The sequence below is a fragment of the Poecile atricapillus genome, chromosome 29 (genome assembly GCF_030490865.1).
Source record: "Poecile atricapillus isolate bPoeAtr1 chromosome 29, bPoeAtr1.hap1, whole genome shotgun sequence".
Lineage (NCBI taxonomy): Eukaryota > Metazoa > Chordata > Aves > Passeriformes > Paridae > Poecile > Poecile atricapillus.
The window spans coordinates 4,738,249-4,764,344 of record NC_081277.1 but is presented as its reverse complement, the minus strand read 5'-3'; the positions used below and the strand labels follow the sequence as shown (position 1 = coordinate 4,764,344).

The window sequence follows — 26,096 nt, the reverse complement described above, 5'->3', positions numbered from 1 at the left end:
GAAATTTTAATCAGCAGCAGAGCACAGGAATCCCGACTTTACCTTGTTTTAGGAACAGAACAACTCTGTAAATCCCACAAAGGAGACTCCCCTTCCCCTAAAAAAGCCAAATTCATTGCTTGGCCCTTCTTTCTTTCTGCCTTTTGTGCCCCCTGAATCAAGATTTGTAATGTGAGGTATCTTTCCCCAAACAGGGAGGGAAGGTCCTGGCTGTGAGAGCCTCGTGTACCACACACAGCCTGGGCTTGCCCAGTTCTGTGTCCTGGAAAGAGCTTTTGAAGGGCTCAAATGGGGCAGAGGGGAGACAATCCAAATATTCCCATGGAAGTTTCAAAGATGATCGAAGTCTAGAGTAATGAGAAACCAGCCAGAGGTTATCTATGCAAAAGGTTTTTAATTGGAAGCACTAGTCAACAAATGATGTGTTTCAGCATCTGAACCACCAAGAACAAAACTCTTGGGAGAGGGGATGTCAGGGAAGAGCAGCATCAGGGTTGGTTTTGGGCCTCTGAAGGCTGGATCTCAGTTCAGGATGTGTCCATTGCCACTGCAGTACCTCAGCTCCACAAGTCTCAGGATGTCGAGGGCAGTGCACGATTGTTGGCTGTAGAGGGGTCCTTTAAAAAACAAACAGAAAATCACAATCAGTTCTTAGGGAGAATGTTCTTAGCTAATCAATGAGAGCTCATTTTTGCTGTTTGGAGTGAACTAGGCTGTCCATAATTCATGATAAGAAATCATTTAATAGACAAAGTCTCTCTGAAGTGATGAAACCACACTGGGTCTGTAGCACAGAAATGAGTGAACATTGGTACCTAGAGCTACCCTTTCTCTTTGTGGAAGCACTGCAGAGGATATCAATGTGTAAAATCCTGCACAATAACCTAAACCAGATTAAATTCACAGCAAGGGGTGGTGATGGGATAGATCAGGTCATTTTTGGGGCTGTGACTCAGCTTGTTTCAGTCCTGAGCTGTGGGGATGTCAAACCCTTTTTCCAGCTGCTGAAGCCCAAAGTTCTCTGTGCATCTCAAAGTGGAGAAGCAGCAATTGTGCATTTCCCCAAGGGAAACAAATGCCAGGGCACTCAGAGAAGGAAATCCTTTGTTTGCACTCACCTTGAACCTCCTGAGCCCTGTAGGTGGGGAGCCCCCTGCACATGGAGAAGACGTGTGCCCCGTAGGAGCTGAGGTTGTTGACCAAGCCATTGGTGACGAAGGTGATCCTCCTGCTGGGTCTGCCAAGGTTCATCAGGTTCTAAAGATGAAAATCCAGCATTCAACAATCAGTGGAATGAGCAGCTTCCTGCTGGGCCTATTCCTGGCTCTGGAATGGTGATTTGGGGCTGGGACTTGGACTCCAAAGTGCCTTTAGGGACAATTTTTTATCTCCTGTGGGGTTCAGCCAGCCTTGAAGGCAGCTGCAAAGGCAGAGCTTGTTCTCAGGGAGTGAAGGACAGGGGGCCTGGGGGGATGGAAGTGCCAGGAAAGGGCTGAAGTGGAGAACTGAAGCTCCTCTGTGTAGCCAGGGCTCCCTCCAAAGCATTTGGGTTCTGCCCTTGCCCCTCAGAACCCCTGCAACAAATTTCCAATCTGCATTTGTGTTGTGAGAATGGAAATCCTGCCTCTGGAGACAGCCTGAAGATTATGGAATGAAAGATTATAAATCTTATCAATCCATTTAGATTATAAAATCTAAATGGAAGATTATAAAGGATACTTTACCAAACATCTACACTCTTGGGTCATAAGAGATTGTTAAAAAGGGTCATAAGAGACTATTAAAAACTCATTGTGAAAAATGTAAAAATTACCCAGGATATCTACAACATTAATTAAAAATTAGAAAGCTTCACCTAAAAGAGCTTATTTTTAACACTTTGAAATAAATATAAATCAAAATAAGTTAAACTACATAATTAATAGCATGATATAAATAACTTCTAAGTGCCTAATGGTTTAAAAGTCTTTGAAAATAACAGTCTTCCACATCTGCTTATTTTCAAACACTGAGCAACATTCCAAGTGATTCCTGCATTAAATTCTTACCCTCCTCTCTGCAGCCACTCTGACCAGAGCAGCAAAGGTGGGCATCTCACTCCTGTTCATGGTGGAAATGTAGCACGTTCTCGCTGGCATCACTTTCGTTGCGATGATTCCCTGCAAAATGAAATTATTGAGCACTCACAGTGCAGTTGTTTCCAACTGTTAACATTGGAATAAAGTTTGGATTGAAACAATAAAAAAAAGCTGACAGTTTCTACCCCATATCATGGGCTGCAAAATTTAAGAAAAAGGAAATAATCCCCATCACTGGGGATGCTGAAGGAGGAGCCAATCTCCTTTAACACTTTTTATTGCACAAGGCCCTCCCCTGGCACTCACAGTTCTGTAGTTCCAGATGGTTTTCCAGGAAATGCGGGTGCTCTTCTGCTCAATGATTGCCTCCATTGTTTGGCTACTGACGCTCATGCTTTGTGAGACACCAGAGATGGAGATGTGGGAACCTTGACCAGGGATGATTTGTTGGTTGTTGCAGTTCTGCTGAGACAAGAAAATCTTATGATCAGACTGAGCGAGGAGGTAAGTCCCACATAATATATTTACAAAAAATCTGTGCAAGAAAACAATAAGCAGTCTGATTCAGAGAGAGATGGCAGTGCAGGTCTGTTTTGAAATGAGGAGGAGATATTTTAAATAAAAAACAGAAAATAGGCCGTGGTGTCTGGCAGAAGCCATAAGAACTGTCCTCATGGTATCACTGGTTCTTTGCCACATCTGACAGCTGTCACCTGTCTTTAGCTGCCTTTAGAGGCTGAGGAGAGCAAGAGCAGTGGCCAGAGGAAATCCACGCTCAAGCTCTTGGATGGAAAGCTCTGCTTCCCCATTGCTCTGGGGGAGCATTTGCAGCCTAAAGCAGGAAACTCTGCAAAGAGCAGAAGGCAGGGAAGGAGGGCACCAGGCTTGGCTTTGGGCAGGAGCTCAGGAGCCGCCGGCACTTGGCTGAAGAGAGGAAAGGGCAAAGGTTTTCTCACCGGGAAATTGCACGGCCAATTGCCATTCCAGTTTCCATTCCAGTTGCCAGTGATATTCCACTGTCCATTCCAATTGCCATTGATGTTGTCATTCCAATTGTTGTTCCAGTTGTTATCCCACTGGCCAGTCCAGTTCTGATTCCAGTTGTGATCCCACTGGCCAGTCCAGTTGTGATCCCACTGGCCAGTCCAGTTCTGATTCCAGTTGTGATCCCACTGGCCATTCCAGTTGTGATCCCACTGGCCAGTCCAGTTGTGATTCCAGTTGTGATCCCACTGGCCAGTCCAGTTGTGATTCCAGTTGTGATCCCACTGGCCAGTCCAGTTGCCATTCCAGTTGCCGTTGCCATTGCAGTACTTGAGCTCCACAACTCTCAGCACATCGAGGGTGATGCAGGATCCCAGATTCACCTGGGCTCCTTGGAAAACTGGAAGAGAAAAGAGAAAATCCCCGCCCACCCTGTTGCAGTCCTGACCTGCGGAGGTGCCGAAGCCTTTGTGCAAGTGCTGAAGGCCTTGGTTTGTGTGCCAGCCCAGGGGCAAGAGCAGCAATTGTGCCTTGGCCAAGCCCCACAAAAGGGCAAAAAGGGCAGCTGAGGAAGAGTCAGGATTGTCCTGCTTGCACTCACCGGGAACTTGCTGAGCCCTGTAGGTGGTGACTCCACTGCACATGGCCATGATGTCCAGGCCGTAGGAGTTGAGGTTGTTGACCAGTCCGTTGGTGACAAAGGTGATCCTCCTGCTGGGTCTGCCCAGACCGATCAGGTTCTAAAGATGAAGAAGCAGCATTCATTCAGCAGGCCCGTGGAGAAATGGCCGGATGATGGCCGGGCTCAGCAACCTGCTCCTCCTTTGCAATCTTACCCTGCTCTCTTGTGCCAGCCGCGCCAGATTATCAAAGCGGGGCATCTCGCTTCTGTTCATGATGGAAATGTAGCAGGCGTTCTGCTGCCTCACTCTGGTTGCAATGACGCCCTGTGCAATGAAATGATTCAGCACTCAGCACTCAGCTTTGTCCAGCTGTCACTGCTGGCCTGAAGTCAGCATGGAAACCATAAGCCCCGCTGAGAGATTGGAGCCCGCATGGTGGACTCCAGGCACGGAGAAGAAGGAATCAGTGGCCGTCCCTGGGCCGGCTCTAGCAGGAGCCAGTCTCCTGGTTGGCTTTGGGAAGGAGCAGCCTCCCTGCCACTCACCGTGTTGTAGTTCCAGATGGTTTTCCAGGAGCCGCTGATGCTCTTGTGCTCAATGATTGCCACGCGCCATTGCCTCTTGATGGTCACAATTTGGTTATGGCCACCAATGATGACTTGCGTGTTGTTGAAGATGCCGCCGGGGATCTGCTGAGTCTGAAAAGGCAAAGGAAAGGAATGGTTTGGCCCTTGAAGGGAGACAGTGCTGTCCCCAAAGGTTCCCATCATCCCTGCCACAATGGAAGCAGTGCAGAAGGCAGGGAAGGAGGGCACCAGGCTTGGATTGGGGCAGCAGCTCGGGAGCCGCCTGCACTTGGTTGAAGAGAGGTGAGGGCAAAGGTTTTCTCACCGGGAAATTGCCAGTCCAGTTGTGATTCCAGTTGTGATCCCACTGGCCATTCCAGTTGTGATCCCACTGGCCAGTCCAGTTGTGATTCCAGTTGTGATCCCACTGGCCAGTCCAGTTGTGATCCCACTGGCCAGTCCAGTTGTGATTCCAGTTGTGATCCCACTGGCCAGTCCAGTTGTGATTCCAGTTGTGATCCCACTGGCCAGTCCAGTTGCCATTCCAGTTGCCGTTGCCATTGCAGTACTTGAGCTCCACAACTCTCAGCACATCGAGGGTGATGCAGGATCCCAGATTCACCTGGGCTCCTTGGAAAACTGGAAGAGAAAAGAGAAAATCCCCGCCCACCCTGTTGCAGTCCTGACCTGCGGAGGTGCCGAAGCCTTTGTGCAAGTGCTGAAGGCCTTGGTTTGTGTGCCAGCCCAGGGGCAAGAGCAGCAATTGTGCCTTGGCCAAGCCCCACAAAAGGGCAAAAAGGGCAGCTGAGGAAGAGTCAGGATTGTCCTGCTTGCACTCACCGGGAACTTGCTGAGCCCTGTAGGTGGTGACTCCACTGCACATGGCCATGATGTCCAGGCCGTAGGAGTTGAGGTTGTTGACCAGTCCGTTGGTGACAAAGGTGATCCTCCTGCTGGGTCTGCCCAGACCGATCAGGTTCTAAAGATGAAGAAGCAGCATTCATTCAGCAGGCCCGTGGAGAAATGGCCGGATGATGGCCGGGCTCAGCAACCTGCTCCTCCTTTGCAATCTTACCCTGCTCTCTTGTGCCAGCCGCGCCAGATTATCAAAGCGGGGCATCTCGCTTCTGTTCATGATGGAAATGTAGCAGGCGTTCTGCTGCCTCACTCTGGTTGCAATGACGCCCTGTGCAATGAAATGATTCAGCACTCAGCACTCAGCTTTGGCCAGCTGTCACTGCTGGCCTGAAGTCAGCATGGAAACCATAAGCCCCGCTGAGAGATTGGAGCCCGCATGGTGGACTCCAGGCACGGAGAAGAAGGAATCAGTGGCCGTCCCTGGGCCGGCTCTAGCAGGAGCCAGTCTCCTGGTTGGCTTTGGGAAGGAGCAGCCTCCCTGCCACTCACCGTGTTGTAGTTCCAGATGGTTTTCCAGGAGCCGCTGATGCTCTTGTGCTCAATGATTGCCACGCGCCATTGCCTCTTGATGGTCACAATTTGGTTATGGCCACCAATGATGACTTGCGTGTTGTTGAAGATGCCGCCGGGGATCTGCTGAGTCTGAAAAGGCAAAGGAAAGGAATGGTTTGGCCCTTGAAGGGAGACAGTGCTGTCCCCAAAGGTTCCCATCATCCCTGCCACAATGGAAGCAGTGCAGAAGGCAGGGAAGGAGGGCACCAGGCTTGGCTTTGGGCAGGAGCTCGGGAGCCGCCTGCACTTGGTTGAAGAGAGGTGAGGGCAAAGGTTTTCTCACCGGGAAATTGCCAGTCCAGTTGTGATTCCAGTTGTGATCCCACTGGCCAGTCCAGTTGTGATCCCACTGGCCAGTCCAGTTCTGATTCCAGTTGTGATCCCACTGGCCAGTCCAGTTGTGATCCCACTGGCCAGTCCAGTTGTGATTCCAGTTGTGATCCCACTGGCCAGTCCAGTTGCCATTCCAGTTGTGATCCCACTGGCCAGTCCAGTTGCCATTCCAGTTGCCGTTGCCATTGCAGTACTTGAGCTCCACAACTCTCAGCACATCGAGGGTGATGCAGGATCCCAGATTCACCTGGGCTCCTTGGAAAACTGGAAGAGAAAAGAGAAAATCCCCGCCCACCCTGTTGCAGTCCTGACCTGCGGATGTGCCGAAGCCTTTGTGCAAGTGCTGAAGGCCTTGGTTTGTGTGCCAGCCCAGGGGCAAGAGCAGCAATTGTGCCTTGGCCAAGCCCCACAAAAGGGCAAAAAGGGCAGCTGAGGAAGAGTCAGGATTGTCCTGCTTGCACTCACCGGGAACTTGCTGAGCCCTGTAGGTGGTGACTCCACTGCACATGGCCATGATGTCCAGGCCGTAGGAGTTGAGGTTGTTGACCAGTCCGTTGGTGACAAAGGTGATCCTCCTGCTGGGTCTGCCCAGACCGATCAGGTTCTAAAGATGAAGAAGCAGCATTCATTCAGCAGGCCCGTGGAGAAATGGCCGGATGATGGCCGGGCTCAGCAACCTGCTCCTCCTTTGCAATCTTACCCTGCTCTCTTGTGCCAGCCGCGCCAGATTATCAAAGCGGGGCATCTCGCTTCTGTTCATGATGGAAATGTAGCAGGCGTTCTGCTGCCTCACTCTGGTTGCAATGACGCCCTGTGCAATGAAATGATTCAGCACTCAGCACTCAGCTTTGTCCAGCTGTCACTGCTGGCCTGAAGTCAGCATGGAAACCATAAGCCCCGCTGAGAGATTGGAGCCCGCATGGTGGACTCCAGGCACGGAGAAGAAGGAATCAGTGGCCGTCCCTGGGCCGGCTCTAGCAGGAGCCAGTCTCCTGGTTGGCTTTGGGAAGGAGCAGCCTCCCTGCCACTCACCGTGTTGTAGTTCCAGATGGTTTTCCAGGAGCCGCTGATGCTCTTGTGCTCAATGATTGCCACGCGCCATTGCCTCTTGATGGTCACAATTTGGTTATGGCCACCAATGATGACTTGCGTGTTGTTGAAGATGCCGCCGGGGATCTGCTGAGTCTGAAAAGGCAAAGGAAAGGAATGGTTTGGCCCTTGAAGGGAGACAGTGCTGTCCCCAAAGGTTCCCATCATCCCTGCCACAATGGAAGCAGTGCAGAAGGCAGGGAAGAAGGGCACCAGGCTTGGATTGGGGCAGCAGCTCGGGAGCCGCCTGCACTTGGTTGAAGAGAGGTGAGGGCAAAGGTTTTCTCACCGGGAAATTGCCAGTCCAGTTGTGATTCCAGTTGTGATCCCACTGGCCATTCCAGTTGTGATCCCACTGGCCAGTCCAGTTCTGATTCCAGTTGTGATCCCACTGGCCATTCCAGTTGTGATCCCACTGGCCAGTCCAGTTCTGATTCCAGTTGTGATCCCACTGGCCAGTCCAGTTGTGATCCCACTGGCCAGTCCAGTTGTGATTCCAGTTGTGATCCCACTGGCCAGTCCAGTTGCCATTCCAGTTGCCGTTGCCATTGCAGTACTTGAGCTCCACAACTCTCAGCACATCGAGGGTGATGCAGGATCCCAGATTCACCTGGGCTCCTTGGAAAACTGGAAGAGAAAAGAGAAAATCCCCGCCCACCCTGTTGCAGTCCTGACCTGCGGAGGTGCCGAAGCCTTTGTGCAAGTGCTGAAGGCCTTGGTTTGTGTGCCAGCCCAGGGGCAAGAGCAGCAATTGTGCCTTGGCCAAGCCCCACAAAAGGGCAAAAAGGGCAGCTGAGGAAGAGTCAGGATTGTCCTGCTTGCACTCACCGGGAACTTGCTGAGCCCTGTAGGTGGTGACTCCACTGCACATGGCCATGATGTCCAGGCCGTAGGAGTTGAGGTTGTTGACCAGTCCGTTGGTGACAAAGGTGATCCTCCTGCTGGGTCTGCCCAGACCGATCAGGTTCTAAAGATGAAGAAGCAGCATTCATTCAGCAGGCCCGTGGAGAAATGGCCGGATGATGGCCAGGCTCAGCAACCTGCTCCTCCTTTGCAATCTTACCCTGCTCTCTTGTGCCAGCCGCGCCAGATTATCAAAGCGGGGCATCTCGCTTCTGTTCATGATGGAAATGTAGCAGGCGTTCTGCTGCCTCACTCTGGTTGCAATGACGCCCTGTGCAATGAAATGATTCAGCACTCAGCACTCAGCTTTGTCCAGCTGTCACTGCTGGCCTGAAGTCAGCATGGAAACCATAAGCCCCGCTGAGAGATTGGAGCCCGCATGGTGGACTCCAGGCACGGAGAAGAAGGAATCAGTGGCCGTCCCTGGGCCGGCTCTAGCAGGAGCCAGTCTCCTGGTTGGCTTTGGGAAGGAGCAGCCTCCCTGCCACTCACCGTGTTGTAGTTCCAGATGGTTTTCCAGGAGCCGCTGATGCTCTTGTGCTCAATGATTGCCACGCGCCATTGCCTCTTGATGGTCACAATTTGGTTATGGCCACCAATGATGACTTGCGTGTTGTTGAAGATGCCGCCGGGGATCTGCTGAGTCTGAAAAGGCAAAGGAAAGGAATGGTTTGGCCCTTGAAGGGAGACAGTGCTGTCCCCAAAGGTTCCCATCATCCCTGCCACAATGGAAGCAGTGCAGAAGGCAGGGAAGAAGGGCACCAGGCTTGGATTGGGGCAGCAGCTCGGGAGCCGCCTGCACTTGGTTGAAGAGAGGTGAGGGCAAAGGTTTTCTCACCGGGAAATTGCCAGTCCAGTTGTGATTCCAGTTGTGATCCCACTGGCCATTCCAGTTGTGATCCCACTGGCCAGTCCAGTTCTGATTCCAGTTGTGATCCCACTGGCCATTCCAGTTGTGATCCCACTGGCCAGTCCAGTTCTGATTCCAGTTGTGATCCCACTGGCCAGTCCAGTTGTGATCCCACTGGCCAGTCCAGTTGTGATTCCAGTTGTGATCCCACTGGCCAGTCCAGTTGCCATTCCAGTTGCCGTTGCCATTGCAGTACTTGAGCTCCACAACTCTCAGCACATCGAGGGTGATGCAGGATCCCAGATTCACCTGGGCTCCTTGGAAAACTGGAAGAGAAAAGAGAAAATCCCTGCCCACCCTGTTGCAGTCCTGACCTGCGGAGGTGCCGAAGCCTTTGTGCAAGTGCTGAAGGCCTTGGTTTGTGTGCCAGCCCAGGGGCAAGAGCAGCAATTGTGCCTTGGCCAAGCCCCACAAAAGGGCAAAAAGGGCAGCTGAGGAAGAGTCAGGATTGTCCTGCTTGCACTCACCGGGAACTTGCTGAGCCCTGTAGGTGATGACTCCACTGCACATGGCCATGATGTCCAGGCCGTAGGAGTTGAGGTTGTTGACCAGTCCGTTGGTGACAAAGGTGATCCTCCTGCTGGGTCTGCCCAGACCGATCAGGTTCTAAAGATGAAGAAGCAGCATTCATTCAGCAGGCCCGTGGAGAAATGGCCGGATGATGGCCGGGCTCAGCAACCTGCTCCTCCTTTGCAATCTTACCCTGCTCTCTTGTGCCAGCCGCGCCAGATTATCAAAGCGGGGCATCTCGCTTCTGTTCATGATGGAAATGTAGCAGGCATTCTGCTGCCTCACTCTGGTTGCAATGACGCCCTGTGCAATGAAATGATTCAGCACTCAGCACTCAGCTTTGGCCAGCTGTCACTGCTGGCCTGAAGTCAGCATGGAAACCATAAGCCCCGCTGAGAGATTGGAGCCCGCATGGTGGACTCCAGGCACGGAGAAGAAGGAATCAGTGGCCGTCCCTGGGCCGGCTCTGGCAGGAGCCAGTCTCCTGGTTGGCTTTGGGAAGGAGCAGCCTCCCTGCCACTCACCGTGTTGTAGTTCCAGATGGTTTTCCAGGAGCCGCTGATGCTCTTGTGCTCAATGATTGCCACGCGCCATTGCCTCTTGATGGTCACAATTTGGTTATGGCCACCAATGATGACTTGCGTGTTGTTGAAGATGCCGCCGGGGATCTGCTGAGTCTGAAAAGGCAAAGGAAAGGAATGGTTTGGCCCTTGAAGGGAGACAGTGCTGTCCCCAAAGGTTCCCATCATCCCTGCCACAATGGAAGCAGTGCAGAAGGCAGGGAAGGAGGGCACCAGGCTTGGCTTTGGGCAGGAGCTCGGGAGCCGCCTGCACTTGGTAGAAGAGAGGTGAGGGCAAAGGTTTTCTCACCGGGAAATTGCCAGTCCAGTTGTGATTCCAGTTGTGATCCCACTGGCCATTCCAGTTGTGATCCCACTGGCCAGTCCAGTTGTGATTCCAGTTGTGATCCCACTGGCCATTCCAGTTGTGATCCCACTGGCCAGTCCAGTTGTGATTCCAGTTGTGATCCCACTGGCCATTCCAGTTGTGATCCCACTGGCCAGTCCAGTTCTGATTCCAGTTGTGATCCCACTGGCCAGTCCAGTTGTGATTCCAGTTGTGATCCCACTGGCCAGTCCAGTTGTGATCCCACTGGCCAGTCCAGTTGTGATTCCAGTTGTGATCCCACTCGCCAGTCCAGTTGTGATTCCAGTTGTGATCCCACTGGCCAGTCCAGTTGCCATTCCAGTTGCCGTTGCCATTGCAGTACTTGAGCTCCACAACTCTCAGCACATTGAGGGTGATGCAGGATCCCAGATTCACCTGGGCTCCTTGGAAAACTGGAAGAGAAAAGAGAAAATCCCCGCCCACCCTGTTGCAGTCCTGACCTGCGGAGGTGCCGAAGCCTTTGTGCAAGTGCTGAAGGCCTTGGTTTGTGTGCCAGCCCAGGGGCAAGAGCAGCAATTGTGCCTTGGCCAAGCCCCACAAAAGGGCAAAAAGGGCAGCTGAGGAAGAGTCAGGATTGTCCTGCTTGCACTCACCGGGAACTTGCTGAGCCCTGTAGGTGGTGACTCCACTGCACATGGCCATGATGTCCAGGCCGTAGGAGTTGAGGTTGTTGACCAGTCCGTTGGTGACAAAGGTGATCCTCCTGCTGGGTCTGCCCAGACCAATCTGGTTCTAAACATCAAAAAGCAGCATTCATTCAGCAGGGACATTGCTGGGAGCTGGGGCTATTCCTCGCTCTGGAATGGTGACTTGGGACCATGTGGGACAAGTGGGACTTGGAGTCCCAAGTGCCTTTAGGGACACCTTTTTATCTCCTGGGGCCTCTGGGGTTTAGCAAGCCTTGAAGGCAGCTGCAAAGGCAGAGCTTGTTCTCAGGGGGTGAAGGACAGGGGCCCTGGGGGGAGTGGAAGTGCCAGGAAAGGGCTGAAGTGGAGAACTGAAGCTCCTCTGTGTAGCCAGGGCTCCCTCTGAAACATTTGGGTTCTGCCCTTGCCCCTCAGAACCCCTGCAACAAATTTCCAATCTGCATTTGTGTTGTGAGAATGGAAATCCTGCCTCTGGAGACAGCCTGGTCCTCTCCAGAAAATAAAGCACATGTAGAAACCACCACATGGACTTAACTGCAAGAACCTGCTTCTCTTTTGGAATCTTACCCTCCTCTCTGCAGCCAGGCGGGCCAGATTATCAAAACTGGGGATCTCATTTCTGTTCATGACAGAAATGTAGCAGGCGTTCTGCTGTGTGATTTTGGTTGCAATGATGCCCTGGAAAAGAAAAGCATTTAGCATTCATAGTTCAGTTTTTCCAGCTGTTGAGTTTGGGTTGAAGTCAGGGTGAAAACTCTATCGAATTCCCAGAATTTCTACCCCACATTGTTAATTTCTAATGATCAGAATATTGAAACAAGCCCAATCCCTGGGTCACCTTTTTAACTCTCCCCCTCCCTTCCACTTACCCTGTTGTAGTTCCAGATGGTTTTCCATGATAAATTTCTGGTCTTTTGCTCAATTATTACCACCCTTGTTTGACTGTTGATCCTCACGCCTTGTGAGATACCGGTGATAGTGATCTGGGAGTCTTCACCAAAGATGATTTGCCCATTTTGACTTGTCTTCTGAGACTGCAAAACCAAATGGGGCACTTTTAGATGGCAACATTTGTCAGTGTTGTCTCCAGTGCTTTTAAATAAACTCTTGCTACGATAGAAGAAGTTCTCTCCCCCCACTAAAGCCAGCTGTGCCCTCAGTATATTCAAACAGACCCTGAACCAAGGCATTGGCATTGGGCAAGAATGCTGTAAGAATTCCTTTCAAGGATTCCATGAATCATTGCTGCATCCTGCTCCTGTCATCTGGTGCCTTTAGAGTTTCATCTGCTTGAGAAGAGTTCGGTTATTTTCCTTGAAAGTGGTGGAGAAAGAATCAAGGAGAATGGAGAGCCATGAAGCAGGGAGCAGAGGCAGAGCAGTCATGCATGGGGAAATTGGCACTGTACTCACATATAGAGCAAGGGCTGGATTCAGGACGAGTCCAAGGAGGACTGCAGTTAAAATCTGAAATGAAAATCAGATCCAAAAGTGTAACTGCAGCTCTGGCTGACAAATCTGGTCATGAGAAGCCTCCTTCCCTTTTCCTAATCTGAAGGTTCAGGGTTCTCCTTGGATCCTTTCTTGCTTTCATTGGGATTGCCCCAGTGCCCCAAAGGGAATCACCTTTGCTTTACCCCAGACCCATTTCCCTCTTGCTCTGTCAAGAGCTGAATCTCAGCCTGTTTGGAAATGGAAAACTTTTCCATATTTTCTGCTCTGGCATTGCAGGGAAGGGCTGGATCCAGCAGAGCTCCAGCTGTGCAAAAGCCTTGGCAGGGATGGGCTGGGCTTTCTGTTTGCTGAATAATGGACAGCCAAGCCCTGGAGGAGAAATCCTCCCCTGCTCAGCTCCTCTGGGGAACAGGGGCTGAGCTGCTCCTTCTGCAGGAGCAAAATGTCCCCAGAGAAAACCTCAGTGCTCCAGAGGGGCAGAAACCCTTGTGAGGGATAAAGGAATGGGTTTGAATCAAAGTTTGAGTTTATAAGGAAGAAAAGCATGCATACTTACAGGGAGATTCATCCTGACTGCAGAGCTGATGCTCCTGCAGGTAGAAAGAGCAGTGTGAGCCCTCCACCTTTTATATGTTTTCAGAATTCACTGTGGAAGTGCTGAGTGTTGCAACAAAATTATTTTGTCATTTGTTCCCCTGTCACTTGTTCCTGAAAATTATTTCCTGGTGTAGCTACTTGATAAACATGAGGATTGTACTTCTGAGCATTTTGACCTGCTCAAGTCTGATAGTTATCAAATAGAAATCCATTTGCAGTGAAAAATTAAATATGTTTTTAGTACTTTTCTAACATGTACTATTTACTCTTGAAAATTCACATCAAACTTAAGCCAGGAAATATCCTAGGGCTTAAAGAAGAACACAAAACGCTTTGTATTAGACAAAATATGTGAAAGCCTTTCTACCTTCCAAAATACCCTGCACGTTATCGGGTCACCATAGCACCCACTAAAATACTGGGGTGAGGGCTGAGGCATCTTGGCAAGGCAGCCCTGAGACATTTTCACCTTTCCAGCTTTATTCATTCCCAGCTCTTGGCAGATTTTTCCTCCTGGGTGCCCCAAGTTCAAGCGGTTTTGCAGAACTTTGTGCAGTTCTCTTCTGTATTCTGTAATTTTCTTGCCTGCAATTCAGTTCCTGGTCAGTGCTTCTGTCTGTTTGCAGTTGGACATATTGCACGGTAATATTTATTTTTAAAACAAAACATTTCAGGTTGTGTCACATTGATGTGTTTTACTATATTAATTAGAAGTCAAAAAATGAATTATACTGATCTCATGGTATCCTGACTATGGGGAATGTAGTGGGTATAGCACAATCTTCTATTATTGATGATATTATTAATTTCTCAAGGCAGCATGTGAACTCTCCCTGGGAAGTTGTACTGGAAGAGGTTTAAATGCCAAAATTGGGATTTTGCAAGGACATTAATTTTGCAGCTTGTCTTTTGAATCGCTTCTGCTTTTCCAAAGGGTTTGTAAAAACACAGCACAGAGCAGCGTAGGTTGATGATAAATTTTACTGAGACTCAACAGCTTCCACACAGAGTAGAAGAAAGATAAATGATTGAGAACATAATCAAGAGAAGATTATCAAGGAGAAAAATCTAATGGGTACACAGTTTTATGAATTTTCTTCTGTAAACTTTATCAGTAATAAGCAGGCAGTTCATTAATCTTAAATTTCAATCACGAAGCATCTCGCCCTGAGGAGTTTGGTCCTGATGAGAAGTTTGATCCTCTTAAAAAGTTTGATCCTGAAAGAAAAAGAAAAACCAATTCGATTTGGGCTGAGAAAACAAGAAAACAAAAATGGAGCCTAAATGCTTTCAACTGGCTGCCTAAAAATTCCAGTTTTGTGCCAAGAGCTGGAGCCCAGGAGCTTCCTGAGGGAAAGGTGGATCAGGTGAAAGAGCTGCTGTGTTTCCTTCCACATGTGCACATGGATGGATAAAATAGAAAAGCACAAGATTTCAGTGAGTGACACGCTCCTGTTTGCTTGAATCCTTTTTTGTATCTTTTTTGGGATCTCCAATCCTGTTGGGCTGTCAGTAGCAGACTCACCTGGAGCTGGGTAAGCGAGGTAAGAGGGAATTCCTCTGCACAGGGCTTGGATGCGTTTCCCAAACGGGCTCAAGCTTTGGAGCCTGTCCCTGGAGATGAGGAAGCGATTCTCCCGGGGTGGCAGCTGCTGAGGCCCAGACCCCTTCACATCAAAGGAACAAAGCCAGAAAACAGCGTTTAGGAAATCCAGCCCTGGAGCTGAGCCCTGGGGACCTGGAGAGCAGCCCTGCCCAGAAGGAGCTGGGGCCTGGGGGGTGACAGGGTGGGCACAACACACCCATGGGACCCCCAGGAACCCCCCATGTGCTGGGCTGACCCCAGCAGCTCTGGGGGGATCCTGGTGGGTGACAGGGTGGGCACAACCCACCCTTGGGACCCCCAGGAACCCCCCATGTGCTGGGCTGAGGGATCCTGGTGGGTGACAGGGGACCCCCAGGAACCCCCCATGTGCTGGGCTGAGGGATCCTGGTGGGTGACAGGGGACCCCCAGGAACCCCCCATGTGCTGGGCTGAGGGATCCTGGTGCGTGGGGACCCCCAGGAACCCCCCATGTGCTGGGCTGACCCCCAAAGCTCTGGGGGGATCCTGGTGGGTGACAGGGTGGGCATGACCCACCCTTGGGACCCCCAGGAACCCCCCATGTGCTGGGCTGAGGGATCCTGGTGGGTGGGGACCCCCAGGAACCCCCCATGTGCTGGGCTGAGGGATCCTGGTGGGTGACAGGGTGGGCACAACCCACCCATGGGACCCCCAGGAACCCCCCATGTGCTGGGCTGAGGGATCCTGGTGGGTGACAGGGGACCCCCAGGAACCCCCCATGTGCTGGGCTGACCCCAGCAGCTCTGGGGGGATCCTGGTGGGTGACAGGGTGGGCACAACACACCCATGGGACCCCCAGGAACCCCCCATGTGCTGGGCTGACCCCCAAAGCTCTGGGGGGATCCTGGTGGGTGACAAAGTGGGCACAACCCACCCTTGGGACCCCCAGGAACCCCCCATGTGCTGGGCTGACCCCCAAAGCTCTGGGGGGACCCTGCCCCTCTGCTCAGGTGAGACCCCACCTGCAGAGCTGCCCCCAGCCCTGGGGCCCAGCACAGGAAGGAGAACTGGGAGCAGCATGGTCAGAGGGATGGAGCAGCTCTGCTGTGAGGAAAAGCTGAGGGAATTGGGATTGTTCATCCTGGAGAGGAGAAGCTTTGGGTGCCATCATCGTGGCCTTCCAGTGTCCCAAATAGAAAAGATTGGAGAAGTTTGTTTACAAGGGCCTGGAGTGAAAGGACAAGGAGAAAAGGTTTCCCATTGCTGGAGGACAAGGTTAGATGGGATACTGGCAGGAAATTCTTCACCCATGAGGGTGGGGAGGCCCTGGCACAAGCTGCCCAGAGAAGCTGTGGCTGCCTCAGCCCTGGAAGTGCCCAAGGCCAGGCTGAACAGAAACTGGGGTTATTCCTGGGCAATAGAACTTCTCAAAGGACTTCCAGAGCAACTCAGCCCTGCTGAGAAGGTTCTCTTCAGTTCATGGAGCTTTTTCTCCTCTGTGTGTAGGAACAAATGCTTTTCACTGACAATCAACTGGCTTTTGCCTCATTTCAACCACCAACCTACCTGCAGAGGTGCAGGAAAGTGTTTGCCAAGCCAAAACCTCTTGCTGGTTGTAGCAATGATGCAGGTGTTCTTGGAAAACACCTTGGTAGCAACATAGCCCTGTTAAAATGAAACAAAACCCCCTTTTGTTGGAAAAAATATCCAGAGAAAGAGAAGTGTGTTTTTAGAGAGAGGCACTGGCTAAAAGAAAGGCTTCCTACAGTGCAAATAATCCCAGGGAAAGAAAAATATTGGTCCTTTCAATTCTATTGTTTAGGTAAATGTGTCATGGAGGCTGACAAGAGACTTTGGTAAAAGGAAAATTGCCTTCTCCAGCAGTGCCACGTGTATGATGTGTTCTCCTGCCCAGGGCACATGGAGGGATTTGCTGCTGGAAAGCTAAAGCAGCACACCAGAAACAGCCCCAAGGCTGAAGGAACACATTTTCAAGCATGTCCTCTAAAATATGATGATGAAATTTCATTGAAGCTTTGGTGTTTTTTAGAAATCTTTTGCCTCTTGCTGTTTTTCTTGTGCCACGGTGGCAGCTACTTACGGTCTTGAAGTCCCAGATGGTTTTCCAGTCCTCAGAGCCTTCCCTTGGGTTGGTGCTGACCCTGATCTCAGAGTGGTTTAAGTTTTCACTGAGCTGCCCATTAAAGTTGTTCTCCATGTTCTGATTTTTGGGAAAGATTAAAAGAGGTAAGCATTTAGCTTCTTGGATTCCCAGCAGTGTTTCACCCAACAAAGCATTAGCTCTAGTAGCCGTGTTTTGGGAAATTATTGCTCTTGGAGATTAAAGGGGAGATGATTCCTGGCCTCAGAATGAAGATGGGAAGCTTTTACTTTCTAAGTAATCAAAATAATTCCTTACTGTTCTTTCCCCAGCAGGATCTTGCTGGCACCAGATTATTTACAGTATTCTACTGTATTCTGGAGTCAGACCAGTCACGTTAATATTTGTTTCTCTCCACATCATTGTTTTTGGTGTTTATGCTCATCTCAGGACAGACTTGGCTGATTCCATGTATGGTAACTGCCTTTTCCCCTTGACACATCAAACATGGAAATGATTTTGTTATCATAGAAAAATTAAAATGCAATTTTCTCCTAAATATCAGACTTGAAGAAGCAGCTTCACTTCCAGAAACAGATTTCTCAGAGGTAAGAGCTAAAGCCAGTGTGGAAGTGGTGAGTAGATGTGTGTAGCTCTGTACTTACATGGTTGGCAAGAGCAGGAGCCAAGAAAACTCCAAGAAGTGAAGCAATCACGATCTGAAATGAACATTTGAAATTCAAAACAAACATTGTGCTGCTTATCTTGCATCAAATTGCTTGCTGTCTTAAAATGATTTTGATTTACTGTATGTAGAGACTCAGCACTTTCTGCAGTGGGGTCCTGAAGCTGAAGAGGATTTAATTGTGCAGGAGAATTATTTGTTGATGAATTCACAATGGAAATGTGGCTCTTGGCCCCAGCAGTGCACCTTGCCCAGGCAAGGTCATTGAAACACAGTGGGATTTAAAACTTTCCCAGCCCCAATTCAGTAACTTATTGGAAAAATGTGCTCTGAAATATTTTCTTGGGGAAAAAATTGGGACATCAAACATTTGTTACCCCTTTATAAAGCCAGAGTTTCAATAACTCAAGGGCTTGTTGTTGCTCAGGTCTGTCCAAACTCCTGCTGATACCTTTTGGAGAGATTTCCTACTGCTACAATGAAAAATTCTTTTGGCATAACTATTGTGAACAATTATACTCTTGAAGACAATCCTGTGAGTATTGAATCAGTCCCAGATTTTATCTCCTTCAAAGGAGGATTTTAATGAAAAAGGCGCAAAGCTGACTCAGAGTATTTAAAAGAAACCCTTGGGAATTTTTCCTGCACCAGTTTGAGGCTGCTGTAAATACCTTGGTGTCACCATCTCGCATTTGGAGTCCTTTATGTGTCCCACTCTCAGCAAAGAGCTGAGCCCTTGCTGGGACTTGCTGGGATTGTTGATCTGAGTGATGAAGGAGAGAATTTGTCCCATGGACGTGTCACGAGTGTCACCCCTGGGACAGAGCACTTCTCTCCCTCACACTTTGAGCAGGAATGTGCAGTTCCATCCCTGCCAAAAGGGAGATTTCTCCCCTGCAGTCCCCACCCCTTTGGCATTTCCACTCACAGAAACCACTCAGAGCTCCCTCAGTGCCAGGAAAAGCTCAAAAGCATTTAAAAGCTGCCCATTTTGATGAGAAAGTGATAGGTATACTTACAGGCAACTTCATTTGGATGGTAGGCCAGGCCAGCTCTGCTGGTAATTGATGTGTACTCTTACTTTTTATACATAAGATCCCAAAGTTAAATCTGAAAATGGGTTTGCCTTGTTGGCAGGTGCCCTGTGTTCACAGAAGCATGACGAGTTTCCTGGGGAAGTGCTCTGATAAGATGAGGCTTTGATACCTGCCTGATTGAATTCACTGCATCCAGGGAAGTGAGAGAAAGCTGCTCGTGGTAAGCTCAATGCATTTAAAATGGAAAAAGAAATTTTAATCAGCAGCAGAGCACAGATCCCCAGTGAATTTGCAGCGACGCTTTGTGCCGGTGTGGCAAAGGCCTGGGCCTGAAGTTGGGCCTTTCACCAAAAGCACCATTCCAACCCTGGAGGTGCTGATCTTGCAGTGTTAAAAATATAAAATGAGTCCCTGGAGGTGAAGAGAGTGGTTCTAAATCCTAGGAATTGCTGAGTTCTTTTTTCCCTCCTTTCTGAGCTCGCTCAGGATCTGCTTTCTGTCAGAGGTGGCCCTGGATCTTCAGAGCCTCCTCAGGAGAGCAGGGGCCTGAGGGCTGAGAAAGGGACCAAAAACCAGAGCTGGCAAAATTCCCTGAGGGATTCTGAGCCACAGCTTCATAAACTCAGCCTCACTCTGCACAAAGTGAAATCAGAGGGGATTCAGCCCTGCTTGGTCCGCTCCTCCCTTCAGTTCTTCCATCAGAGGCTGCCTCCAGGTGTGGGAGCTGCTGCCTGTTGGTTCCAGGTGTGTTCCTGGCAGATTTTGGGCAGATTTGTCACCAACTGAGGGCAAAAAGTCTCCAAAAAGCAAGGCTTGCTGTCCTGGGGTGGCTTTTGCCTACTGGAATTATCTCAAAGGCTTTGCCTGAGACGACCAGCTCAGGCTGGGTCCTGTTGCGATGGCGTTAATCAGGGAAATGCTTTTGGGAAATGAACTTTTGGGTTTTTGTCTTTGTCCGATGGGATCAGCAGAGCTGAGGCAGTGCAAGGTGCAGGTGCTGAGACCGTGGCTGCTCTTGTGGTTCTCCCTCAGTTCATTTTCCTTTTGCTCTGCCCTTTCCTGTGCCCAAGCACAAGTGCTGAGCGGAGCAGGAGCTGCTGCTTCTCAGGTGTTCTTCAAACAAAATGAAGAACATGAAGGCTAAATCACTGAGAAAAGTTAAATTAAGGTGTTTTTTTAACTGGTAGTGCCTGGACCCTGTTATAGTCCTGCTGTGAAATACTTACTGGACTGTCAAAATCTACTCTGAGTATTTCTGACATACCTGTAATCTTAAAACGAAAGAATCTTTTGGAAGAAGGGACAGAGGCAGCTTTCAAGAGGAGTACAACATCAACCTAATTAATCTAACTGGGTTTAGCAGAATTTGATATCTGTTTATGTGTTTTCTGACACATTGCTTAGCAGCAGGGCATTGTTCCACCTGAGATAACCTTTTCTTGTGTGGACTTAGGTGGCATAAAGCAAATGTGTGCAATTTCTTTTTTTTTTTCTTGTTCCATTGAGGCCTGTTTGCTGAGAGATAATTCTGTACAATCTCCTTCTCCTTTCTTCTGATAAGAGAAATTACAGAAATGTGTTTGCTGTTAGTTTGAGATTTTGTTTTTTTAGGAGGGAGCCAGCCTTGATTATGACCTTCTAATAGAAAGCAGAGTGTGATTCATCCAGCCCTGGCTGGTGTGGGACAGCAGATGAGGAGGAGTCCAAGCAAGGGTTCAATCACCTCATTTTCATGGCAACATCGTGGTCATTGGCATTTTCACAAAATGCAGAAATCAGGGGTGGATTCAGAGGGGGAATCCCTGTCCTGTTCCTTCTGTTTGTGCTCCAGGGAACCTCTGGGTTTTCATGGCACTCCTGGCTGTGCTGGGGAGGCCAGAAGTGTCCTGGGCTGTCCTGAGGAGGTCAGAAGTGTCCTGGGCTGTGATGAGGAGGTCAGAAGTGTCCTGGGCTGTCCTGAGGGGGTCAGAAGTGTCCTGGGCTGTGATGAGGAGGTCAGAAGTGTCCTGGGCTGTGATGAGGAGGTCAGAAGTGTCCTGGGCTGTCCTGAGGAGGTCAGAAGTGTCCTGGGCTGTGATGAGGAGGTCAGAAGTGTCCTGGGCTGTGATGAGGAGGTCAGAAGTGTCCTGGGCTGTGATGAGGAGGTCAGAAGTGTCCTGGGCTGTCCTGAGGAGGTCAGAAGTGTCCTGGGCTGTGATGAGGAGGTCAGAAGTGTCCTGGGCTGTCCTGAGGAGGTCAGAAGTGTCCTGGGCTGTCCTGTGGTGGTCAGAAGTGTCCTGGGCTGTGATGAGGAGGTCAGAAGTGTCCTGGGCTGTGATGAGGAGGTCAGAAGTGTCCTGGGCTGTGATGAGGAGGTCAGAAGTGTCCTGGGCTGTCCTGTGGGGCACAGCTGCTGCTCCCAGCTCTGTCACTCCCTCCAGAGCTCTGCTCACAGAGTTTCTGATCAAAAGTGAGCAGCACCTCACATCAGGAGTCCCTGCACAGAGAATGGAATCACAGAGCCCCACCATGGTGTGGGATGGAAGGGAAGATCACCCAGGTCCAACCCCCTGCCACTGGTGCCTAACCAGAAGCAGAGCACAGATTCCCAGTAAATAAAACTCAGTCAGGTGCCTCAGGACCCCATCCAAAACTTTCAATGAAAAAATGGCTGAAGAATTGGTCTTTGTGTTGGCTGACCTGGAGGCCACCATGACACACGAGTTTCTTCCCAGCATTTCTCTGCAGACCATGGATCAGGCTCTTAGGGACTTGTGTTTTAGAAGACAAAATGCAGTTTGTGTGAATAAACAGCAGTGCTATTCCCAATGTCATTTCATTCTGGATAATATCCTGTTAAATATTGAAAAAAACAGAACCAGCAAGACTAAAGTTTAAACCAGTGAATAATAGCCATTCGCAGAGTGATTGATTTACTGAGTCTTACTGAGTGTTTTAAATATATCTGGGTCAGGTTATCTGTGCCAACCCAAAATTCAGATAGGAGGCTTACGACACGTAGATATGGCCTTGCTCGAGTCATGAAGGAAAGTTCTGTCAAGTGTTTCCCACACCTCCTGCAAGATATAAAAGTTGAAGGTCTCTGGGACTTCCTTGCGTTCTTGCCTTCTGCAGCCTCTTGTTCTCATCTGGAAGAAAAATGAAGACATTGGTGAGTGTCTCCATTTCTGCTGAACTTTTAATCCTGTAAGTTCCTCACCTTTAAAAAGCAAAGGGTAGAGAAGAAGATGCTCAAGGAAGCGGTACAATAGAGCAGGACAATAATAAGAGCTGTGTGCTGTTTCTTTGGGTGGAAAGAGGAGAATTTACATTTCCCAGCAAAGTCATGGAAGCCTCATTTGAGCAAAGAATGCAGAAGTGGTTACACTTCAGAAGGGGGGTTTAGTTATGATTTCATGATTGCAGCTGTAGAGGCAAATCAAGAAGTAACATGGCATCAAGGAGGGGCTTCTGAAAACTGCAGAAATGTAATGGTTAAATTATTCTGCTTTTTCAGGCAAAGGAGAGCCTGATAGCAAAAGCTTCACAATGAGGAATTGGGGTTGTTCTCAGTTAAAATACTCACTAAGTGGGGAATTTTTCAAACTGATGCTCCAGCTCCTTCCCTCAGTTCATGGGCTGGGATTTTTTTATGGCACTGGTGTTTCTGAGCAGTGAGAATTCTGATTCCTTTCACAGGCTGCAGTCCTCATTTGCCTGGGAGTCTTTTGGGCTCAGACTTCTGCACTGGACGTGAGTAGAGTGATGACCCTCGCACAAAGCTCTGGGGGTTTTTGTGCCTGCTCAAGGTGGAAGCCAGGTGATGAGCAATGATTTTATGCTTCTTTCCTTACCAAAGACCTTTGTCCTGCGAGATCCTGTCAGCAATTATGTCACTGGGACCATGACCATCCACAGCGAGGAGCACATCGTCGATGTCCACGTCCGCTCTGGCGTGTACTCCTCAGACACCATTTTTGACTACACACACGTGAGTAAATCCAGGAATCTGCCTCCAATTAACCCCTGAGGAAGTTTTTAAGATCAGGAATTGTTTTAGTGTCTTCTCACCACATCCTGTCCCAGAACACTGTTTCTCTGAGGGCTCCCAGCACCTTTCCTCCTCCTTTCCTCGCCCCTGCAATGGAGCAGTTTAAAAGATTGTGGTGAAACCTGTGGTGGCAGCTCCTGGAAGTGAGGAGAAGGTCCCTGAGCTCAGTGGGGCTGGAGGTGAGCAGCACAAGCCTGTCAGAAATGTCCCTTCCAGCCTCAGGGACAGCACCAGGACTTTGTTCCCCAAACCAAGGCAATGCATTCATTCCACAGCAGCCGCTCGCTGTTCCGCCAGCTTGCCCCAAAGAATAAAAAACACCAACAAATGTCATTGTGAGCCATTTCTAACGATTCAACCTCGATTCTTTCCATCTCAGGGCTATATTGCAACCAGGTTATTCTCACGAAACGCCTGCTTTATCATGAAAATAAAGAAGGAATTGATCCCAGAGCTGCGGGAGATGGGACGTTTGGCTTTTGAGAGACAGGTGAGGTGTGGGGAGCAGTGGGGTGAGAGGAGCCTCCACCCTGCCCTGGAGCAGCTCAGGGATGACTTTGTGCTGTCCCAGCAGTGATGGGGCTGTTCTGACAAGGCACAGCTTGAAGGGAATTTCATGCAGAACATTCTTTTAACATAAGGAACCGTCGTGGCCCCCATGAAGTTTTATGGGGGTTTGTCGAGGTGGCTCGAGCTGTACAACCTTGGAACTGCTGTGATTGTGATTTGAGGTGATCACAATATAAATTCAGGCAAACTTTCCCTTTACTCATTGTCCTGCTGATACTTTCACCTTGACATTGCTTGAGATTTATTATTTTTTATCAGAACAGAAGGTAGAGATCAATTTACTTCGAGCAGATTTTGGCTTCCTCATTCAGGCTGAGGTTTCAGAAGGAGACTGGAAGTGTTGCCTGGAGCTGAACTGGCCCATTTGGTGTCAGCCCATTAGCACATTTCCAGCAGAACTTGTTAATAATAATGTAACTTATTATGGCAGCAATATACAATTGCTGTGTTGGCATATTTAATATCTAGTGATATTAAAGTATAGGTTACTTTATAAAGTGATATTCAGTATTTGTTACTGAATAGATTGAAATTATTATTTTCTTTAAAGCATGAAGCTTCTTTAGCAAATGTTGGGGGTTTTTTTGTGAGGCAAAGGAAGGTGGTTTTAGATTTGGGAACCTTCAAAGGGTGAAATGAACCTTCAAGCAGAGTGAAGCCCCATTTCTGATGGTGTTTGACCTTTTCTCCCCAGACCATGAAGGATGTGTACTCCCCAAACAACGTGTGGGCCCAGTTCCAGAGTGGCAGCTCCAGGCTGGGGCGTTTGAAGGACTGGATCCTGTATGGGAAGCACATTGAGAAGCTCTGCACGGGGCTCCCTCTCTACCAGCTGGTGGCCACCCAACGTAAGTCACAGCCCTGTTCCTCTTCCTCCCCTCCCAGCCCAAACCCTCTGCAGACATTCCTTCCCCAACACCACAGGGGTTTTGCACAGGGCAGACAGAAACCCTGAACAAGGACATTATTTGGGGTTGAGATTTGTGTGGTTTTTTTTCCTATGGATTTCATCAGGTGAGAAAATACTGAGATATATATTGATATAAATACTGCTACTGAGCCCAAACCCTCTGCAGACATTCCTTCCCCAACACCACAAGGGTTTTGCACAGGGCAGACAGAAGCCTTGCACAGGGATTTAATTTAGGATTGAGATTTGCGTGGGTTTTTTCCTAGGGATCTGATCAGGTGAGAAAATACTGAGATATATATTGATATAAATACTGCTACTGAGCCCAAACCCTCTGCAGACATTCCTTCCCCAACACCACAAGGGTTTTGCACAGGGCAGACAGAAACCTTGCACAGGGATTTAATTTAGGATTGAGATTTGTGTGGTTTTTTCCTAGCTAGACACAGGGATCTCACCAGGTAAGAAAATACTGAGATATATACTGATATAAATACTGCTACTGAGCCCAAACCCACTGCAGACATTCCTTCCCCAACACCACAAGGGTTTTGCACAGGGCAGACAGAAACCCTGAACAAGGACATTATTTGGGGTTGAGATTGGTGTGGTTTTTTCCTAGCTAGACACAGGGATCTCACCAGGTAAGAAAATACTGAGATATATATTGATATAAATACTGCTACTGACACCATCTTCATTTTCTTGGGTTTTTTTTAGCACTAATGAATGTTGATGGCTGTGCCAGTGCCGGGATTCCAAGCATTTTGGGCCTTAAAATCTGTGAAGAACTCATTACAACTGGATCTTGACATTCCTGGTGCAAGGAGATGCCTTTTTGCATGTTTCAGTGATGGTTCTGCAGCTGGAGCAGAACTCAGGGACCAGGCTCAACCTGCCTATCCAAAGCTTTGATGCATAACATAAATAAATATAATGCTTTAATAAATAAATAGAATGCTTTGTCTGTTTATTCTACCCAAAACCAGAATGAAATGGCTGTGGGCCTGGTGAGATGCCCTGCAGAAAATCCAAATTTCCCTCTGGCCCATCCCTGTGCCAGGCCTGCAAAAAAAAAAAGTCAAACCTGCAGCACTTTGAACCAGTGCAGAGAAATTTTGGTTCTGGGCATTTTCCAAGCCCTAAAAGATTTGCACCTTGGATAAAGCTCCTGAGAGCTCGTGGTATCAGTCAGGCCTGTGAGAAACACACTTTTATAAATCATGTTTGTGTTTTAATTAATCTCTGTGTTTGTTATGGCCGTGCTTTGGTTCCCCCAGGTTCCCAGAGAAAAACTTTTCCAGAGTTTTCCCTCTGTTCCCACAAGAGCACAGGGATGGACAAATTTCAGCTCTGAATTCACAGCCCTTGAGGCAACCACAAAGACCAGGAGAGAAAATCACAAAGCAATCACAAAAATCAGGCTGCAGAGGAAAAGAAATTTATTCTCCATTTAAAATAACTAATCACAGGGCAAACAGGAATGTACAGCCAGCTCTGAACAAACCAGAGAAAAGGACTTAGGCAGGAGAAAGAAGTTTGATATTTTATTTATTGGTACTGTATTTGCCCTGGCTATTTCCTGCCATTCCATTCTTTGTTGGCTAGGCCACAGTTTACAATATGCTTTATGGACCTGTCTTGGATTATAATTAATCTGTTTTTCTTATCTTGCAGGTGCTTGATATTACAACTGCACTACAAGGAAAGAGCAAAGAGGAAAAAATCAGCAATGGGTGAAAGAAATCTCTGAAGATCAGATGCAGGTGTTGCCTGAGGTAACTGAAAATGCCCATCTCTAAATCCAGCAAAGGCTCTGCACTGGGTGCTCCTGAGATGAAGGAAATCTCAGAATCATGGAATTGTTAAGGTTGGAAAAGGCCTTTAAGGTCATCAATTCAAGCATCAACCCTGCACCAGCACCGTGGTCACCATCAAACCACGTCCCCAGGAGCCACCTCCAGGCGTTTTGGGAGCACATCCAGGGATAATGGCAACTCCAACACTGCCCTGGGCAACTGTGCCAGAGTTTACAGCCCTCCCAGTGAGGAAATATTCCCAAATTTCCACCCTGAGCCTCCCCTGGA

At 49.1% G+C, this 26,096-nt stretch overlaps 3 protein-coding genes across 3 annotated transcripts; 1 reads left to right on the top strand and 2 right to left on the bottom strand.

Annotated features, from left to right (window-relative positions):
* Positions 1 to 417: 417 nt before the first annotated feature.
* On the bottom strand, positions 418 to 2,153 carry LOC131589539 (gastrokine-1-like). Its single transcript, XM_058859112.1, has 3 exons — positions 2,049 to 2,153; positions 1,119 to 1,257; positions 418 to 617 (listed from the first exon to the last, which is right to left on the bottom strand). The coding sequence occupies exons 1-3, from the start codon at positions 2,136 to 2,138 to the stop codon at positions 523 to 525; spliced, it is 324 nt and encodes a 107-aa protein (XP_058715095.1). The 5' UTR covers positions 2,139 to 2,153; the 3' UTR covers positions 418 to 522.
* Positions 2,154 to 3,146: 993 nt separating this feature from the next.
* LOC131589532 (uncharacterized) lies at positions 3,147 to 9,472 on the bottom strand. Its single transcript, XM_058859106.1, has 19 exons — positions 9,424 to 9,472; positions 8,885 to 9,222; positions 8,539 to 8,691; positions 8,207 to 8,317; positions 7,972 to 8,110; positions 7,433 to 7,770; positions 7,087 to 7,239; positions 6,755 to 6,865; positions 6,520 to 6,658; positions 6,005 to 6,318; positions 5,659 to 5,811; positions 5,327 to 5,437; positions 5,092 to 5,230; positions 4,577 to 4,890; positions 4,231 to 4,383; positions 3,899 to 4,009; positions 3,664 to 3,802; positions 3,280 to 3,462; positions 3,147 to 3,169 (listed from the first exon to the last, which is right to left on the bottom strand). Exons 1-19 carry the CDS (start codon positions 9,470 to 9,472, stop codon positions 3,147 to 3,149), a joined length of 3,171 nt encoding a protein of 1,056 aa, XP_058715089.1.
* A 12,018-nt stretch (positions 9,473 to 21,490) lies between these two features.
* Positions 21,491 to 24,924, top strand: GKN2 (gastrokine 2). Its single transcript, XM_058859417.1, has 6 exons — positions 21,491 to 21,650; positions 22,178 to 22,231; positions 22,338 to 22,469; positions 22,909 to 23,019; positions 23,794 to 23,947; positions 24,730 to 24,924. Exons 1-6 carry the CDS (start codon positions 21,639 to 21,641, stop codon positions 24,819 to 24,821), a joined length of 555 nt encoding a protein of 184 aa, XP_058715400.1. The 5' UTR covers positions 21,491 to 21,638; the 3' UTR covers positions 24,822 to 24,924.
* The last annotated feature ends 1,172 nt before the right edge of the window (positions 24,925 to 26,096 follow it).

Excerpts from the sequence above, each read along its gene's own strand:
- LOC131589539 (XM_058859112.1), bottom strand. The coding sequence starts at position 2,138 with ATGCCAGCGAGAACGTGCTACATTTCCACCATGAACAGGAGTGAGATG. Across the intron at positions 1,258-2,048 it reads GAGTGGCTGCAGAGAGGAGG|AACCTGATGAACCTTGGCAG; the intron begins GTAAGAATTTAA and ends TTTCATCTTTAG. Across the intron at positions 618-1,118 it reads CAGGGCTCAGGAGGTTCAAG|GACCCCTCTACAGCCAACAA; the intron begins GTGAGTGCAAAC and ends TGTTTTTTAAAG.
- LOC131589532 (XM_058859106.1), bottom strand. The coding sequence starts at position 9,472 with ATGGCCATGTGCAGTGGAGTCATCACCTACAGGGCTCAGCAAGTTCCC. Across the intron at positions 8,692-8,884 it reads ACTGGACTGGCAATTTCCCG|ACTCAGCAGATCCCCGGCGG; the intron begins GTGAGAAAACCT and ends TTGCCTTTTCAG. Across the intron at positions 5,438-5,658 it reads CCATCTGGAACTACAACACG|GGCGTCATTGCAACCAGAGT; the intron begins GTGAGTGGCAGG and ends TTCATTGCACAG.
- GKN2 (XM_058859417.1), top strand. Across the intron at positions 22,470-22,908 it reads CCATTTTTGACTACACACAC|GGCTATATTGCAACCAGGTT; the intron begins GTGAGTAAATCC and ends TTTCCATCTCAG. Across the intron at positions 23,948-24,729 it reads CCAGCTGGTGGCCACCCAAC|CACTAATGAATGTTGATGGC; the intron begins GTAAGTCACAGC and ends GGTTTTTTTTAG.